Consider the following 19,824-nt stretch of genomic DNA (forward strand, 5'->3'; position numbering starts at 1 on the left):
AGATACTGGTGCCTCACGTTCAGTCATTCGTCCAGACATTGTCAAAAAGAACGAAATCAAGAGAGTGAACTCTTACTCCTTGAAGACGGCCAGTGGAGAGATGATGCCTATACATGGACTGACAAATATAAACTTTGAGCTCGGGCATCAGTCATTTATACATGAATTTCTGATCGCTAACATTACGGATGACTGTATTATTGGGCTCGATTTTATGCAGAAATGTGAATTCTCTCTGAACATCGGAGGTGGTACTTTGAAATGTGGTGATGTTGAGATTCCCTTGCTCGGGGATGAAGATGAAGAGAATGGTCAAATAAGAAGAATCCTTTTAACAGAAGATACAAGTTTGCCAGCTCAGTCTGAAGCAATTATCTGGGGAAAGTTAGAGCATGGTCAAACTGCAACGATGACGGCGATAGTGGAAGGCATTGAAAATGACAACAGCGGAATGGCAGTAGGAAAAACATTGGTCCTTGTCGGAAAAGATCAAAAGGTGCCTGTCAGAATCATGAACCTCGGCCTACAGGAGAGACATCTAGAGAAAGACAGCCCCATCGCAATATGTAATACTCTTGACCTGATCAGAAACTGTAATAATGATATCACGATCGTTAATTCCACCAAACCTTTCAATCCACAAATTACCAAGCTCCTGACAGAAATGAAAGTGAATTTATCAGATGAGCAGTACAGCAAAGCGGAACAGTTGATCATTGAGTTTGAAGATATTCTGCCATCTGATGAAACAGACTGCGGACGGACAAACATGGTACAACATCGAATAGACACTGGAAACACCAGACCGATTCGACAGCCACCACGTCGCTTGCCGCTAGCAAAGCAACAAGAAGCTATGGACATGATAGAGGGCATGACGCAGCAAGGAATCATTGAGCCCTCAAATAGTCCTTGGTGTTCGCCTATTGTCTTAGTAAAGAAGAAGGATGGATCTATGCGATTTTGTGTAGATTACAGAGCTCTGAATGAAGTCACACATAAAGATAGTTATCCACTTCCTAGAATCGACGATACTTTGGACACGCTTGCAGGGTCCCAGGTATTTTCTACTCTCGACCTAAAGAGTGGGTATTGGCAAGTTGAAATGCATCCCAATGATAGAGAGAAAACCGCCTTCTTTGCTGGCAATGGCCTCTGGCAATTTACTGTGATGCCATTCGGTCTCTGCAACGCACCAGCCACCTTTGAACGATTGATGGAGAGGGTTTTACGAGGACTTCATTGGACTACATGCCTTGTTTACCTTGATGACATTATTGTCATTGGCAAAACGTTTGAAGAGCACCTTGCAAATCTGAAGGAAGTATTTCAACGGATAAGAAGTGCGGGAATGAGACTCAGCCCAAAGAAGTGTTCCTTATTCAGGAAAAACGTTAAGTACCTTGGTCACATTGTGTCAAATGACGGAGTCAGCACTGACCCTGACAAAGTTGAGGCAGTGAAACGATGGCCTACGCCAAGTAATATCCATGAGCTGAGAAGTTTCTTGGGACTCTGTACATACTACCGACGTTTCGTGCCAAATTTCTCAAACATCTGTAAGGTCCTTCATCAACTGACAGAGCAAAAGAGGCCATTTATTTGGACATCTGAATGTCAAGAAGCTTTCGAGAGGCTGAAAAACACACTATCCTCATCACCAGTATTGGCCTACCCCATTCCAGGGAAGACATTCATACTCGACACAGATGCAAGCAACACTGGAATAGGCGCAGTCTTGTCCCAAAAGGTGGATGAAACTGAACGAGTCATCGCATACTTCAGTCGAAGCCTATCGAGAGCTGAAAGGAACTACTGTGTGACGAGACGTGAATTGCTGGCTGCTGTGGATGCAATAAAACATTTCCACAAGTACCTATACGGGCAGAAATTTATCTTAAGGTCAGATCACGCAGCTCTGCAATGGTTGCTTTCGTTTAAGAGCCCTGAAGGTCAGGTGGCAAGGTGGATCGAACGTCTTCAAACCTATGAATTTGAAACTAAGCACCGAAAAGGGCAAATTCACCAAAATGCTGATGCACTGTCTCGACGACCCTGCAAAGCAGAATGTAAGCACTGCAAGAAGGCTGAAGAAAAGGAGGTAGCTGTCAATTGTCTTCGGCTCGGAGTAGATGTTTCCGGACCCTGGTGTGATAAAAGGATTCGAGAGGACCAAATGCAAGATGAAGATCTGGCTCCCATTCTTCTATGGAAAGAAGATGGACAACGGCCAGATTGGAAAGACATCTCTGAGAAGGGGGTAGCCACCAAGGCGTACTGGGCTCAGTGGGACTCGCTGACGTTGGTCAATGGTGTCATCAAAAGAGTTTGGGAATCTGCTGATGGAACATCCAATCGCCTTCAGCTGATGTTACCGAAGGTGAGAGTTGCTGAAGTACTGAAAGAGATGCATAATGGCGCTAGCGGATCTCATCTTGGTGTCAATAAGACTCTAGAAAAGGTTCGTCAGCGGTTCTACTGGTTCAGATATAGAGAGGATGTAGAGGAATGGTGTCGAAGGTGCGACATATGTGCGGCAGCAAAAGGCCCTCGACGCAAAACTAGGGGTCTTTTGCAACAGTATAATGTTGGTGTTCCATTCGAGAGGATCGCAATAGATGTAGCAGGCCCATTTCCTGAAACCAAGAAAGGAAACAAATACATCTTGGTAGTCATGGACTATTTCAGCAAATGGCCAGAAGCTTATGCCATACCAAATCAAGAAGCTATCACAGTGGCCGAAACACTCGTGGATAACTGGATCAGTCGCTTTGGTGTACCTAATGAGTTGCACTCTGACCAGGGCAGGAACTTCGAGTCCAAAGTTTTCCAGGAGATGTGTAAGACACTTGGCATCGAAAAGACTCACACGACAGCTCTCCACCCGCAATCTGATGGGATGGTGGAGCGATTCAACAGAACCCTAGAACAACATCTGTCTAAGGTTACTGATGACCGACAAGACGACTGGGACACCCATATCCCCATGTTCCTCATGTCATACAGAGGATCCGTTCATAGCACCACAGGATATACCCCAGCGAAGATGTTATTTGGTCGTGAGCTTCGTCTACCATGTGACCTGTTATTTGGGATTCCGAGAGATACGCCAGTGTCTTCAACTGAATATGTCACCAATCTCCGAAGACGATTGGAGAATGCTCATGTATTGGCCCGCAGAAACATCAAGACCAACAGTGACCTGATGAAAACGAGGTATGACAAACGGGCCAATACGTCGGGGTTCCATGAGAATGATCTAGTGTGGCTCTATAACCCACAGAGACGAAAAGGCAGATCCCCGAAACTCCAAAGAGACTGGGAAGGTCCATACCGTGTCGTAAAAAGAATAAACGACGTGGTCTACCGGATACAGAAAAGTCCACGGTCCAAGCTGAAGGTTGTCCACGTTGACCGACTCCATCAGTACCGTGGTGAAATAGAATCTGTTCGGGACGAACAGATCTAAGAAGGGGGCAGTGTTACGAATGAACAGTGACAGGTAGAGGTCACTATGTGTGATCCCGGCGAGATGACACAACACCGAGTGTTATCTGGAATCTATGCATGTAAACAAAGTCAGGATGGGACGTGCCTCACGTGTTGTTCCAGAGGACGAACAGATTTACGAAGGGGGGCATTGTGACAAATGAACAGTGACAGTTAGAGGTCACTACGTGTGACCTCGGCGAGATGACACTGCAGCAGGCATCCTCTGGAATCGACATGTATAAACAACAACAGGATGTGATGTTTCCTCCCATGTTGTTCCAGAGGGTACTAGCAGTGTTTTTGCAACAATAGACAAGCGATTAGGGACTCTTTATAAACCAGAGAGTTCATGTGAAAAGAGTCAGTACAGTCGTCGATACTGTTCTCTACTGTGCGAGACAGTAGAAGAGAGTGGACTTGAGCCCCATGTTACAGTGACGAATTGTTATAGTTATAATTCAATAAAGTTATATAAAGCTGAAAGTTGAGTCGTCAAGTTCTTTGCAGTGTTTCTTTTATTTGTGTGCCTAGTACATTTAGCCAGAAAATCAGAAATACGTAACAATATTATATGTCTACTTAGTCTCTTATCCTTTCCTGTATGTTTTTTTCTATAAAGACCAGATTTGGGTCGTATAGTATGTAAAAGACAAACTTTTGTCTTGATACGAGACAGTTGTGTGTCTCATGGATGACGGTCCTTTGACTGTTTGGACCTGTATTATATCATTGTAATCCATTGTTTGTCTTGAGCTGAGACACTATTGGGCCTCTGTGATGGCAGTTCTTTGATTATGTTGAACTGAACCGGCCCTACTATTTTGACTTTTTTTTTTTTCATTATTTGACTTGCCTTTGTTGGCCCTTATGCCCATTTTCTTTTAATGATCTTTTTCTTTTGTTCCTTAATAAACTCTTTATTAGTTATACTGAAATCTCAAAGTTATTACTTGTATGTCTAAGTAAGTTTTATATCTAGAGGTTATAATTAATAGCCTGGGTAATTTAATTTGGGACCACAAAATATCACTAGACTAACTTGACAGTACAGCAGAAGTCACTGGTCTTATGACCTATCCTAATTCCAGGTAACAAACTTAATAAATTAATGTTCAGGATAATTGTGCGCATCGTCTCCTAAGTCTAGATTTAAAAGCCAATCTAGGGGATTATACTAAAAAACAACGACAACAATGGGAACAACAACGATGAACATGTCGTAGTCAGATGTATAGTAGTTTATTCAATTTAAAGTTGGTTTAAACTTATAGAAATATTTATCGAAGCTTTGTTTATATTTTAACTTGAACGTAATATCAATTACCTTCATCTAGATTCTATATCTAGAAGTAGATCTAGATATAGACTAGGTCTTCAGAGAACTAAATCAGAATGTGTAGTTCTATCTGACTTACCTTACCTATCCCTTAGTCTGTTGGACCGTTGGGGCACTATGCAAGACTCGTCGACTGTCTTTCTCCATCCCTCTCTGTCTATAGCCTTAGAACCTCTTTCAATGGCAGGCCCATCCATTTTTTTATGTTTTCCTACCATCGCTTTCTCTGTCTGTCTCTTCTTCTGTTCCTGGCACTGTTCCATGAAGGAAGATCTTTGCGAGCTCCGAAGATCTTGTAATATGGCCATATATTTTTAGCTTGCGTTTTTTTACGATAGCTAGCAGGTCATCATGGGGTCCAGTCGATATAGTAACATTGTCTCTAATCTCTTGGTTTGTGATGCGGTCTTTGAATGTGATACCCAGGATCCTTCTGTAGCATCTCAATTTCATTGCTAGGATCCTCATCTCTAGCTCTGCAGTCAGCGTCTAAGACTCGCAAGCATATAGAAATGCGACCTTGACCAGGGAGCGCATAAGTCTGATTTTGATGTCGAGGGCTAAGCCTTTGTCTTTCCATATTATATTAAGTTTTGAAAGGGCTGATGTGGACTGTGCTATTCGGGCCAGTTTTTCAGGATTCGTTCCCTCATCTGAGACAAAAGCTCCGAGGTATTTGAAGCTGCTAATACTAGTCAACTAGTCAGCTTTTAACCTCCGATACTGATGCCCCATTTATAGACCTGTTGGCTATTGGTCATAATTTGCTTTTTTTTTTCGGCATTTATTTGCATACCATATGCTGCGGAGGTCTTCTCAATGCACATCACCAGGTCAGCTTCTTCTTCTTCTGTCACTGCTAGGCCATCAATGTCACCATCAAAGCGCAAGTTAGTAATTCTTCTTCCTCCAATGCATGGCATGTTGGGTCTAATGCAGATAAGCCTGCCTATTGTCTCAGCGTTTTGTTTAGCTCTTCATTCTTTATTGCTTGCCGCTCTCGTGTCTTGAAACTCTGACACTCACGACTTCTCGCCATGAGGAGTGATCGAGAGCTAGTGTTTCCCAGCCGTAAATGACAATGTCACACTTCTTGAGGTAGCTCGGGTGTCTTTGTAACGCTTGTGTTAATCCCCCTGAAATCGATTTCCTGAACATATCGTGACATAAAAAAAGTCGTTTTGGGAGACGATTTTCTGGCAAACGGGCTAGGCCTTTTATACACACATAGCTTTTCCTGAAGCAATGTAATGGTCATCTTAAATGTAATATCTGTTATTACTTTGTTCTCATAGAAATAGTCCTACGATACTGATCACCCCAAGTGAACTCAATACAACAGTCGTAATAACACTTCTGAGCAATTACAACATTGAGAATCGGACTGCTTCTACAAAGGAGGATACATACACTCTGGATAAGTAAGATTTGCTTTTAGCTTCAAGCTAGATGTAAGGTTTCGTGTTACAGAGATCCAAACTAAATAGAGCCCTCACAACTATCTCCACATATTCAAAATTATGGAAAATGGAAATAAACATAGAAACGTCAGTTTATTCAATCTTTAGCCACAGCAAAAAAAAAAACAGCTAAAAGAAACTACATCCTAAAAATAGACTCTCAGCCAATAAATAAAGAAGAAAATCCAACATATCTTGGTGTAAAACTAGACCAAAGACTGTCTCTAAAACACTTTATGGCAGATTTAAAAGAAAAGGCATCACAAAGATTAAACATAATAAAACACCTAGCAGGAACATCCTGGGGAGCTGAAAAGAAAACCTTAAGACAGTTATACACTGGATACGTCAGATCTGTAATGGATAACTGTCTCTCCATACAAGTAGCTGCCAGCAAAACCTATCAATCATCATTAGACACAATCCAAAACCAAGCCTTGCGGCTAATTAGTGGAGGTATGAGAACTACTCCCACAGCAGCCTGTGAAATAGACTCCAATATTGAGTTAAGGCGCAACAGAGCAGCATTAGAAGCTATTGAGAGATACAGAAGGTTGGAGGACGATCATCCAAATAAATTACTAACACAGAGAAATAGGAAAAACAACCAAAAAAAGCAAAGGACTCTGATCCAACTTACTGACGAACTAGCCCTAAAACACCACCTACCCAATACCAGAGAAAAAATTACCAGGTTTTCAAACATTACACCCGGACTAAACTACAAACAACCAACAATCAAAACACATTTACTAAATAACACCTTAACAAAAGAATCAAATCCACTGGAGCTCAAAGTAGGCACGCTTGAAACAATCGAAAGCTATCAAAAAACAGCTATCCATATTTATACAGACGGATCGGCTTTCAAAGCTACCATCAATGCTGGTCTTGGTGCCTTCCTGGTCTTCCCTAAAAATAAACACTTTGAGATAAGCGCACCCTGTGGTGATTATTGCTCAAACTTCCAAGCCGAAATTGAGGCAATTACCATAGCACTCCAGACAGTGGAAAACAAATTATATGAAGGAGTGCAACCACCATCAGATATTGTTGTCTTTACAGACTCCCAATCTACTCTGCAAGCACTTAACAGCAGCACCTCAAACAGCCGAAGAGAGTTGACAACACTCATTGTGATAATCCACCAGATGATATCAAAATTAAATATCAATATTACACTACAGTGGATCCCTGGACACATTGGCATCATGGAAAATGAAAAGGCAGATAAGCTATCAAAGGCAGCTTCATCTATGGAACAACAAGATAGACCTGTTAACTACCTCACCCTAAGGTCAATGTTAGTCAACAATCACAAAGAGGAGTGGCTCAACCAATGGGCATCAGGAAACACAGGCAGAGCCATGTACAGAGAAATGACTACGCCTAACAAACTGGACAGTATTAACTTCCTCCCCCGCAAAGAACAATCTACAATCTTCCAACTAAGAACAGGACACACACCACTATTAAATTACCACCTGAACAAAATAAACTCCACACAACTACCCCTTTGCAGACACTGCGCCCACCCCTTTGAAACCGTAAACCATATCCTCTTTGAATGCCCCTCCCTAATGCACCTTAAGCAGACCCTACTACCACTCCAGCCCAACATAACCAACACCCTGTACGGCAGTGCTGAACAACTGAAGAAAACAGCACACTTTTTTTCCTTGGCACAGTCTGCAAAAGAGCTCACAGCTCAGCAGCAATAAAGCTGGCTAGAAGAAGAAGAAGAAGTGTTACAGAGATCTCAGTTCTGTCGAAGAGAGATTCGAGAGTCTCGCTAGTCAAGACATTGCTGCCTGCAAAGAGCTCTCTATGTATTTTAAGATACTAGATAGATAGATAGATAGATAGATAGATAGATAGATAGATAGATAGATAGATAGATAGATAGATAGATAGATAGATAGATAGATAGATAGACAGACAGACAGAAAGATAGATAGATAGATAGATAGACCGACAGATAGACAGACAGACCGACAGACAGACAGACCGACAGACAGACCGACAGACAGACAGACGGAAAGATAGATAGATAGATAGATAGATAGATAGATAGATAGATAGATAGGTTTCAATATTTTCAGAAAGAATATCAAAATGAATCTATCAAAGCAAATAACAGAAAGAATGGAGAAAGATGGTTGACAGATATTGTATGAGCTGTTGCGATATAATTGATAATATGCAAAACTAAATTATGTTCCAATTATAAGCGTGCTAAATAGAATTTTTCACTTTAAAAAAAAGTGAACATTTATTTTTTTCTAAATGTAGTAGTTAGTATGACAGAACTTACTTTACTTAGCAAAACAATTGTAAAAAAAAAATAATTTAAAAAAATATAGGAAATTGTCACCTCCTAACTAAATAGCCTCTGTAGTATTATTACAAAATGTGAGACTATGTTTTCAACTTCTTGTGTGACTAAAGAGGCCAATCCTTGATACACAGCTACAGTCGCAGGTTGGGCATATGTAATCACCAGGGGCCGTTGTTTTTTAACCCTTCTTTCTGCTTCTGTTGTGTATGGCATCTGTAATCCGAGACCCTTCCTTTATGCTCGCTCTCCATGTGGATCTATTCAGTGCCACTTTTTCCCAGCTGCTAGTGTCGATTTTGAAGTGCTTCATGTCGCATTTGCATACTGAATGGCCTAACGTGTTTGTAACTATTTATAGTGAATAGATGTAAAAAAATCTAAAATCGATTGCATAAATGTTTAAAAAATATGGTAAATAGTCATCTCCCTTACTAAATAGCCTCTTGTGTTTGTTACTATTAATAGTGAATAGTTTGAAAAAAAAAATGTGTATTTTTATGAAAAAACTGCTTGCATACTTGATTTTAACAATTAGATTTTTCGCTTTTAAAAAAGAAAAAATAGCCGTTGCTTCAGAACTTTAAATGGTCTAAAATATTATGATGTCGGATTTTCGCTATCTTTTCTAGTTTACGAGATCTAAACGGGACGGACGGACGGTAGGACGGACAGATCACACAAAACTAATAGCGTCTCTTCCCCTTTTCAGGGGACGCTAAAAACTACGAAAGAGAGATAGTAATATACCTAAACTATGTTTATTTTATACTTATACACTGATATCATTAAATGTGGACAATTAATGGAAATATGAACATAACTCAACAGTTTCATGACGCACTCGATATCGATATGTGAAGTTGAAGAGGCAACGTCATTCACAGGTAAGTGTCGAAATGTGCGAAACTATATTTCAAGTCACTCTGTCCGTCTGTCTGTCTGTCTGGAAAATTAGTTGTACACGTTATTTCTTCCGCACCTATTCTCGGCTCGTCTGAAATTTAGCACGATTATTCATTAGCATAGACAAGAAATGAATCAATTAAAAAAAAAGATTAACCGAATATTCTATTAATTACTTTGTTTGATACTAAAAAGGGAAAGTAATAGTATTCATAGATATGACTAAATATGTTAATGTTTCGTCTTCTTAGACGATTGAACACATTCACGTTCGAGTAACTAGTTTTGAAATCCTAGATTCTAATTCGGGATTTAAACCTGAGCTAATCGTCTCTATGAGTTCATCCCTAGTCGTTTCGCGATAGAAGGGTATGCAAGGCTCCTCCAGTCGCGGAAAGACTATATAATTATCTTATAGACATGAGATAATTGCCTGGGCGGGGCGTTTTCTATGCTAGGGACAATGACGCCCACACTGTCATACCCTCTCTCTAATGCGTGCAATAAAACTGCAAGTGACGAAACACTTTGGGAAACGAGATGGCAGGCAGAGTCGCAAAATTTCAAGCGGTGTAAGGAACCCAAATTCCCTGCTCGAACCTAAGAGAAAGTATAGCCTCTGTCACCTACCGAGAGTGGCAGGATCGGTGAGAGGCTGAGACCCACAATAAGCGGATGCCGGGTGGCGATCCACATCTAATTGTCTAACAAGGCGTGGAAGCTCGACCATGTCTAGGCATAGGATTGGCCACACTAACATCACACACTCTTTTGAACTAAACTAAATTTTTCCAAGTCACTGGTTTCCCTGGCTGGCTCAGGCAACCCATTCCATGCTCTAGGGAGGAAGGAGCATTGGTACAAATGCGTCCTGTCATATGGAATGAGGAATGTGCTTTCATCTTTGTATCTTTGAGTATTTTATAAGATTTTGTTTTTGTATTTGAAGATAATGGTTCACAGTTTTATATATAATTGCTACTATACTTCTAAGTCTTCTATCCTAAAAGCTTTCTAAATGTAGTGATTTTACTAAAGGTGTCAAATGTGAATAAGTAGTTATTAGTTATTACTTATATGGCAATGTGCTGATTCAGAACAAATGTAGTTTAGCATTGGAAAGTTCTAAAAACTTTTTTTTTTTATATGAGACATGAAACAAAATTTTTTTACAACGGAGCAATGGATGCAGGTGCCTCAACTTAATCATGGGGATTTGGCTTTGTAAAGTGACATCACATCATATCTTAATGAACTCAACAACAAACTATAACAAAAATAAAGTTGATTTCGAATGTAACAGTTGACAAAAAAAGCGCCTTATTAACAAAATCGCAACTCTTTATTTAACAGGCTGAAAGGGATGAAACCAACGTATCGTGCATCAATGTTCTTTTTTTTTCTTGTTTTTTTTTTCAGTTATATAGACCGCGAGTGTCACATTTAAGTGGCTCACTTGTTGAAAACGGTTTGGCATCCTTGATAAATGAAATGTACATTTCATAACGGAGGCGCAGTGGCTGAACGCTTTGTTTCCAAACCGGGGGGGGGGGTCCAGGGTTCGAATCCTGGTGAAATCCTGGGATTGGATCTTTTGGCGCCTTTTGAGTCCACCCAGCTCTAATGGGTATATGACATTAATTGGGTAAATTAAAGGCGGTTGCCACATGACACCCTCGTTAACCGTAGGCCACAGAAACATGACTTTTATATTTCCTCTCCTATAGACTTTACTTACTTTTAATTTCATAACATTGAGTCGAACCCGAACTTTAGATTGGACCGAACCCACACTAAACTTTTCATCGACAACAATTTAACGATTTATTTGTTTTGCCACAAAGCATAAATGCTACAAAGGCAGTGAATTTTATAAAAATAATAACAGTATACAAATCAGATACACATACCGAACTCAAAACTTGAATCTGTGCCATAAAATCTGAAATCTAAATCTCATTCCAGTGTTGATCAAATATGAATTTTATTGCTAGGTACACATATTGTCGCTGACAAAAAAATAGGAGTCATCTCAGGATCTTGCTTCAGCAGAGAATTAAGAGTAGGATGCGAAAAAGACAACGTTGCTATTGCGGATGTAGGGTTAGGTAAGAGTCATTTAGAGAACGCATAGCGATGCAATTTTTTCCGGAGCCAGCGTGATGTTTTGGAGTGTCCGCTAATAGTCCAGTTAAAGTCTTTAAAAAAAAAACAACCTTGACCAACAGGAAGTACTTCCCCCTTGTTACACATCAACAACAGTTCTGTCCCAAGATGCCCCCCATCTACTATATCTCCTCCTTTATGGTGGACGATGAGCACACTTTTCATTCCCTATGGACTCGAAAGCGACTGTAAAGTCCAATCCTTGCTTTAAAAAAAGCAGGCCACATACGTGGCATGGGGTGGGTTTGGTCAGTTGCAGATAGGTCTGCTTCTTCTCTCAGCTTTTTGTAGGTTCTGCGCTCTTTCACCATAGCCACTCTTCTTGCCTCAAATCTTGAGACTCCGAGATTCACAGCTTCACGCCAAGAGGAATCGAGAGCTAGTGCTTCACAGCCGTGAATGTCGATATCGCATTCTATGATGGAGCTCTTGAGAATGTCTTTGTAGCGCTTGTATTGACCTCCCTGGGAGCGCTTTCCTGCCCAATCTACTAAACGACCATTCAATCATATCCTTTTTTTTTTCGAGATCACTGCTCGAAGAAAATGCCCGGATCGCCCACCGTTAGGCGAGGTCGAAAGCCGACCCCCATAATGAATTCTCTCGTATTTATTAAATTTACTTTCACGTAAGCCGTCCGAGGGCCACCAGCACATCTTGTGGGCTTACTGAGTAACGGTGTTGTATTGCAAGCCTGTTTTGTATTATCATGTAAACAATATAATAGGAGGCGGTTCTCCTCGCCACGTAATTCTATTTTCTCTTATGAATGTGTATATGAGGGCGCCTAACTGAGGCCAGGAAATAACCTTTACGTACTCGTGACACCTTACTTATCTTATTTTGTTTCCTTCAAAATATTAATGCCGTACTTTTCAAAGTTTTATCTAATGTATAAGCTATAACCGCACTAGCAGAAAAACACCCCAAAGATAACTATTACAATAATAAAATCTACGTCTATAAACGTATCCTGCAATGTTGTTTGTACGTAAACCCTTTTCCATTATACCTATCACCCTAACCTCTTGAAGTACTGGGCACAGACGCAGACCGTGAAAAGAAAATCTTAATTGACCACCGCCGGGCAATGGTTACGCTTGCCCTCGGTGTTGCAAAATATGTAGGTCACAGCTGGGGCTGCGTAGCCACGAGAAGCCTTATTATTATTATTATTATTATTTTATTTCGAATAGAGCAGCGATAACCAACCTTTGTTTTACACGCAGTGGAAAACCAGCATTCAACAAGAAAAATCTAAATATGTTGCGTATTTTATATTTTCAAGGAACAAATTGAATGTATTTGCAATATAGTAAGGGCCTGTAAATTGCTATTAGAATATTTTTCAAGTAAAACATTATTCAAAAGGTTTAAACAGGATGAATAATGAGCTGTAGATCTCAGGAGAATGCCTCTCTGCATTGAAGCATTCAAGTAAACTCTTTTGGCGTCGAGGCTTCGCCCCAGACCCCACTGTGGGAACTTACAGTGCCCCCCCAGAGTCCCTGGCTGTTAAGAGAAATCCCCATATTTGTTTTTTTGTTGTTTTTTTTTGCGCTAAAGGTTGAGAAACACTGCTTTATTTTTATTTTAAATTGAAATTCTAATATTATATATATATATATATATATATATATATATATATATATATATATATATATATATATATATATATATATATATATTCTGTACACGATTTTATGCCTAGGATTAGGGTTTAGTGGGCGTTAGGTTAGGGTTTGAAATAAAATCGCACCCCCCCCCCTCCAAAGTTCTGGATCCGCTAGTGTATATAATAAGATAAGATGAGATTAGATTACATTACATAAAGGACTGAGTTGTGGAATTTATTTTAATTTACTTTTTTTTCCGCAGAAAACATCCTGCCCGTGGAGTACTTCGGCTTAGAGTTCATGACCTTCACCCCTACCAACAATGAAACAAGCAAGAAATCTAATATAGTGGGGGAAGTAATAGTTGTAGCCAGCAGAAGCAATACCAAAGTCACATTTATGTCTGGTTCTAGTAGCAACGTCTCAAATTTGGACGTGGCCGGAAATTCGACCAGGGTAAATAAATATATGACTTGCTTGATATTTTGTCTGTGCACTCCAAAGGGAGCATAGGTCCGAAAACCACACCTCTCCACCGAACTCGGTTCTGAGCAGCTTTCTTTATCTGCTCCCATATCATTCCAGTACCCTCAGCTTCACTGATGCTTGGGTCTGCCCACTTTTCTCTTTTTTTTTTTTTTTCTTTGCGGATTCCATTCCAGTGCCTGCCTTGGTAGCTGGTTTTCGCTGGGTGTGTCCTATCCAGCTCCATTTTGTTTTTCTTTTTTTTTTTTTAATTTAAGAAATTCTGCAAACCATTTTAGAAACTGAAACATAGAAAGATTTAAAAAAAAATAATTTTAAAATATACACATACATATACCAGGATACGATAAGTATTATCGGCGGAGCTGATGATGATATACTAATTCGGATCGATAAACCTAGGTTTGCCTTTTTAACTTTTCAAACTATCTGGCGCTCTAAGGCATTATTTCTACACAACAAGATACGAATCTATAATACAAACGTTAAGTCTGTTCTTCTATACGGTTCAGAAACTTGGAGAGTCACTAAAACAAATTTGAAAAAGCTCCAGACCTTTGTTAACAGATGCCTAAGCCGGATATTAGGAATTAGGTGGCCAGAAAAGATAACTACTATCGATTTGTGTGAGAGAACTAGACAAAAGCCCATAGCCCAAGACATCACAAAATGAAAATGGAGCTTTTTTTTATAATTATTGCTAATGATTGCATTGGGCATTAAAGAATGGGGGGGGGGGGCGACTCGATATAAGAATTAAATTTACAGCACAGAAACTACCTGATATTAACATTTCACATGTAAATTATGAGTGAGTCTGGTGTGATTGTACGTTTTGATTTGTTTTCATAGTTATAATGTTTTGTTTGGTGTAATGCACAAATTGTAAGACAGATTTCCTTACGGACAAGATAGATTATTATTATTAGTAGTAGTAGTAGTATCTTAATTATTATAAAACTGATAATAGTGTCACATTTTTTTGTGTTGAAAATTTTGTAATTTCGTTACTTAAATGTTACAAGGAAAGTATTGGTCTATCCGATTGGTTGGGGGGGGGGGGGGAGAGGGTATTGCATTCGTTGCTTGTGCCACCTGATACAACCATCTTTCACTGTTTACTTATTAATTATTCCATTTGAGATTAGATTGTGACTCGACCATATTCATGTGGGTTCAAACAGCTCATATGATATAGAGTCAGCTAATTTGGTTCAAACACTATGATTTCTGCTTTTAACAAATTGACCGCCGCCCCCCCCCCTACGCAAAGGGTTTAGGTGGGGAGGGCAGTAAATGAAATCGCTCCCCACCCGGACGTCCTAACCATTCTGCTAGACGGGTACCTAGAAAATAGTAGATTGTACAGTTATCTCTTGTTTGTATAAAATTACTTATGAAGCAGCGACCTGTAAAGGGGACTAATTTAGTTTATACCACCACTCCTGTCAAGTACAATTTCTTTCTTTTGTTTAAGATACCAACCTAAATAATTAATTATCAATATATAATTAACTAATCGATTTTTTTCAGCTCGATCGGAGTAAATAACGTTTAAAAATTTTAACCAGACAGACAGACAGACAGACAGACAGAGTGAGTTGATATAAGTTTTGTAAAAAAATATATATATATATTTTAGGCCTACTGTTTTTTTGCTGTTCTGGTTCTTACACAGATCTTAAACCTAGAGCCTCAAGTGATAAAAAGCAACTTTCCAGTCATGGCTACCTACGCGATGTATGGCAGTTGTGAAGCCAATTTGGGAGCCCCTTCTTTAACGGTTCTTATTCCGACCTTTTTGTACTCTACGTTTTACGAGATCAGGTAAAGTAAATCCAATAGAGCATTTCTCGAAAATATATGGCGCATGACTGGAGGCGCGGTGGCTGAGCGGTAGAGCGCTTGGCTTCTGAACAGAGGGTTCGAATCCTGGTGAAGACTGGGATATTTATTTTTCGGGGATCCTTGGGCGCCTCTGAGTCCAGCCAGCTCTAAAGAGTACCTGACATTAGTTGGGGGAAAAGTAAAGACGGTTTGGTCGTTGTGCGGGCCACATGACACCCTGGTTAACCGTGGGCCACATAAACAGATGACCTTTACATCATCTGCCCTATAGACCACAATGTCTGAAAGGGAAATTTACTTTACCCACATTACTGGTGATAATGGTCTACTTTTTTTATAGCTTGTGTCTAGTAAAAAAAAAAGTGAAAACTTTGAAAAAAATTATTTTCAAGTCCACTTTTCAGATTGCGAATTCTTCATGGAAGAAAGAAGTGAGGAAAAAAAAACTTAACACTGTGACCGGTTATTCCATCTTTGGTCAATTTATACCCGGTCATTTCAACTATGGTCACTTCATTCCCTGTTACCTCATCACCTGTCATTTCATCTTTAGTCATTTCATCCCCAGTTATTTCATCTTTGATCACTTCATCCACGATCATTTCATCTCTGTTTACATCATCCCCGCTTACTGCATCTCCGGTCACTTCATCCCCTGTTACTTCTTACCCAGTTACTTTATCCCGGTGACCTTGATTTTAATGATATGACTGTATAGAATCTGGCCCTTGTTGTTTAGAGAGAGAGAGTAGTCCTTAAGGGGCTGCAGGCACGACATGGCCTAAATTGTGCCGATGTGCCTAAAACCAAAATCAAATCAAATCAAATCAACTGGTCATTTTAATTTTGGTCACTTCATCCCCGATCATTTCATCTATGGTCAATTCATCCCTTGTTACCTTTGGTTACTTAATCCTTTGTTATTTAATCTCTGATCACTTCAACCTTGGTCACTGCGTCCCCTGTCATTTCATCTTTGGTCACTTCATTCTCGGTCAGTTCATCCCCGGTTACTTCTTTCCCTGTCATTTCATTCATGGTGGTTATTTTATCTTTGGTCACTTCATCCCTGCTGATTTTATACCCAAGTCTTAACATTCCCTGGTCATTTCCTTCCCTGGTCATTTCCTTCCCTGGTCATTTCATTCCTTGGTTTCTTCATTCCCCTTATCATTTCATCCCCTGGTCATTTCATCTTCTTACCAAATTAATAATTGTGAAAAGTTGGAGATTAACAATATTTCAAAATATTTGTTACATGACAAAAAAAGTGTATTTAAACAATTTTTCCAGTATTTATCTTTAAGCATTTCCAGGTGTGAAGTCTTCCCACAGATTTATCAGACTTCCTTTTCCTTTGAGGTTAGGCTGGAAAGATTGCAACCCCTTCCATGTTTTTTTAGCCCATTCCTTGTCTGTTAGAAGTCACCAAAGTGTTGTACAAGTCCATTGCAGTCCTCTAGTCTACTGTTTCACCTTGCAGTTCTTGCACATCGTCTTACCGTAACACAAGTGATACTTAGACTATGTACTGCTTCAATGTTTTTTATACAGTGATTCCCCTTCATTTTAAATTATCGCATCATTAGTGTCTTCAGCTATTTTATCCAATCTGTCTAGATTTAAATCTCTATAATGTATAATAATTTTAAAAAATCGCGTTTGATTTTTTTTATGAGATCGAGATAGATTTAGATCTATGCCAGTGAATATTAAAGTACATAAAGTACTGTCACTTCCGGTTTTGGTTAAATTCGCCCTATTATTACATTTTTATTAAATATCGTAAGATAGGCGTTTTATCAAATTGAATGACACCCCGAAATGACAATTTTGTCTATTTTTCAGGAGATTTTAATAATTTCAGGAGATTCCCAGGACTTTTCGTATGTTTCGCAATTTCAGGAGATTTTCGGGAACTCCTGTAGACCAGGAGACCGCGGGAAATCTCATAATATTAATTATATTGGATTAATTTTAAAATCTACACCTAAAATTAGCGCGGGGCCCATGAAAGGGGCCGCGTAGGTTACATGGAAAGAACTTTGTGAAATTGGCATTTACGGCTTTCTATTTTCAGTATCAGGAATCCCATGGAGGAAGGGTGGTCTTTCGTCGTGATCTTCAAAGGGACTGCGGACTCATTGTTTGAAACGAACTTAGGACAAGTCAAAGCGTAAGCAAGTTGTTCAAAGACCGTCCGGATATTACGTCACAACCCCAACCCCCCCCCCAAAAAAAAAGGGGGGGGGGCATAAAATTCAGGAGGCGCAGTGGCTGAGCGGTAAAGCGCTTGGCTTCCGAACCGGGGACTGGGGTTCGAATCCTGGTGAAGACTGGGATTTTTTAAATTTCGGGATCTTCTGGCGCCTATGAGTCCATCCAGCCCTAATGGGTATCTGACATGAGTTGGGAGAAAAGTAAAGGCGGTTGGTCCTTGTGCTGGCCACATGATAACCCTCGTTAACCGTAGGCCACATAAACAGATGACCTTTACATCATCTACCCTAAAGACCACAAGGTCTGAAAGGGAAACTTTTTTTACTTTATAAAATGTGACATCTCGTTTGAACTCTCGTGTTTAGTTTTATTATGTTATCACGGTGGAGCCTACATCATGGTTTCTCAGAAGTGCTTTATAAATTAAATGACTAATAAAAACAGTTACAGCTCTGTACATTCTCCTCCACCCCCCCCACCCACTCTTATCTCTATAAATTTTATGCCGAAAAATTGTAATTGGGGAAAGTAATAATTAAGAAATAAATCTTTGTAAAATTAGAATTTATTTTCTTTCGCTATTATGCTTTACCGGGGGGGGGGGGGGGGGGGAGGGAGCGAATAGGGATAGGGGGGTAATTGAGTTTTACTACGATTTGTTATTTTGTAAAAAGAAGGAATAAGGTGAAGCTATGAATTGATCATGTTCAAATGTTACATGATATTTCAACGTTTCCTATGTAGTTTTTTTTGTTTTACAATTAATTAATTTGACATTTACATTTATCTCAATTCTCATGACCGAAATACTGTGTTGACCCCCATCATTGGCAAAACGTCAATGATTCATTTGCTTATGTTGAATCCATTACCCAGTCAACGGTATACCAGCTGTAAACTTCAGAGAGGCTAAAACAGAATATAGAATTTAACTCTATCTTCCCGTGATTACTTTCCGAGTTCAGAAAGGAAAGAATTTTTTTTTTCTCATTTTGTATTTCACTAGCCTGTTAGGGTTAAACTTCAATGACGTGTTATTTTTTGTGTAATCAGCAGTACTTCAGAATGCTTAAGTCGTCTACCGTACAGGGTTAAAAAAAATAGAGCCAGTAAGTACAATTAGGCCCCTTTAGCTGGAGCGAACAGGAAGCGGTAATTTTTGTATCATGTCATCTTTCAAAAACATATTGGCTCGAAATTACGATTTCAAAAAAATCGTATATGGTAAATTTAACCGCCGCGGTTTCGATCTTATTTGACCTAGATCCAAAGTTAAGAGATAATATGTTAAAGTTTCGTATTTATTTTTTTCCTCCACACCAAGTGGGAAAATTTGTGAAAGGTAAGTCAATGACTCAGTGCCCGATGCATTTTGGTCAAAGTGACTTATTGTTACGCTGTCTTGCCTCGTTCGTCTACTACATTTAACACAGTTCGAATCATTGGATGGCTGCCTGGTCGTGCGGTTTGCGCGCTGGACTGTCGTTCGGATTTATCGACGGTCGAGGATTCAAACCCTGCCCGCTCCCATCCCCCCGTCGTCCTGCGGGGGGTTTGGACTAGGAAGTAATTATCTTCAACTCTGAAGGGACATCCGAAACATGTAAAACATTTTACAACATATTTCTTTTGATTTAAAAGATAAATATTTATCATGGCATTGAAGTCATGCAGTGGGGCATTGGGATGGGCAGGGTTCGAACCCACAAATTATATCACTATCGTACGACACGCTAGAATCTAAGAGCGCATACCACACGACCAGGATGCCCTTCAGGCCGATTGTCTGAAGCACACGCCGGGAGTTTGACTCTTGATATGCAAAGTAAAACGTCTAATCATTGTATAGTAGTGGCGTGTATATAGCCTTCAAAAAGATTGGACACAAGGGGCATTTATTTAGAAGGGAGGCACTTTTTCCCGTAAACATCAAACCAACTATCTCTTTAAGGTATTAGA

The 19,824-nt window shown here is 39.7% G+C and overlaps 1 protein-coding gene across 1 annotated transcript in view; it reads left to right on the forward strand.

The window, feature by feature from the left end:
* LOC106075208 (uncharacterized) overlaps positions 1–19,824 on the forward strand; it is a 61,446-nt gene that overhangs the window by 17,814 nt on the left and 23,808 nt on the right. The window contains exons 6-11 of the mRNA XM_056017337.1: positions 6,124–6,249; positions 9,455–9,510; positions 11,524–11,637; positions 13,574–13,767; positions 15,476–15,624; positions 17,726–17,821. Coding sequence (XP_055873312.1) covers positions 6,124–6,249; positions 9,455–9,510; positions 11,524–11,637; positions 13,574–13,767; positions 15,476–15,624; positions 17,726–17,821 — 735 coding nt within the window. The remainder of the gene's footprint in view (positions 1–6,123; positions 6,250–9,454; positions 9,511–11,523; positions 11,638–13,573; positions 13,768–15,475; positions 15,625–17,725; positions 17,822–19,824) is intronic.

Source organism: Biomphalaria glabrata, chromosome 18 (genome assembly GCF_947242115.1).
Source record: "Biomphalaria glabrata chromosome 18, xgBioGlab47.1, whole genome shotgun sequence".
Taxonomy (NCBI): Eukaryota; Metazoa; Mollusca; class Gastropoda; family Planorbidae; genus Biomphalaria; species Biomphalaria glabrata.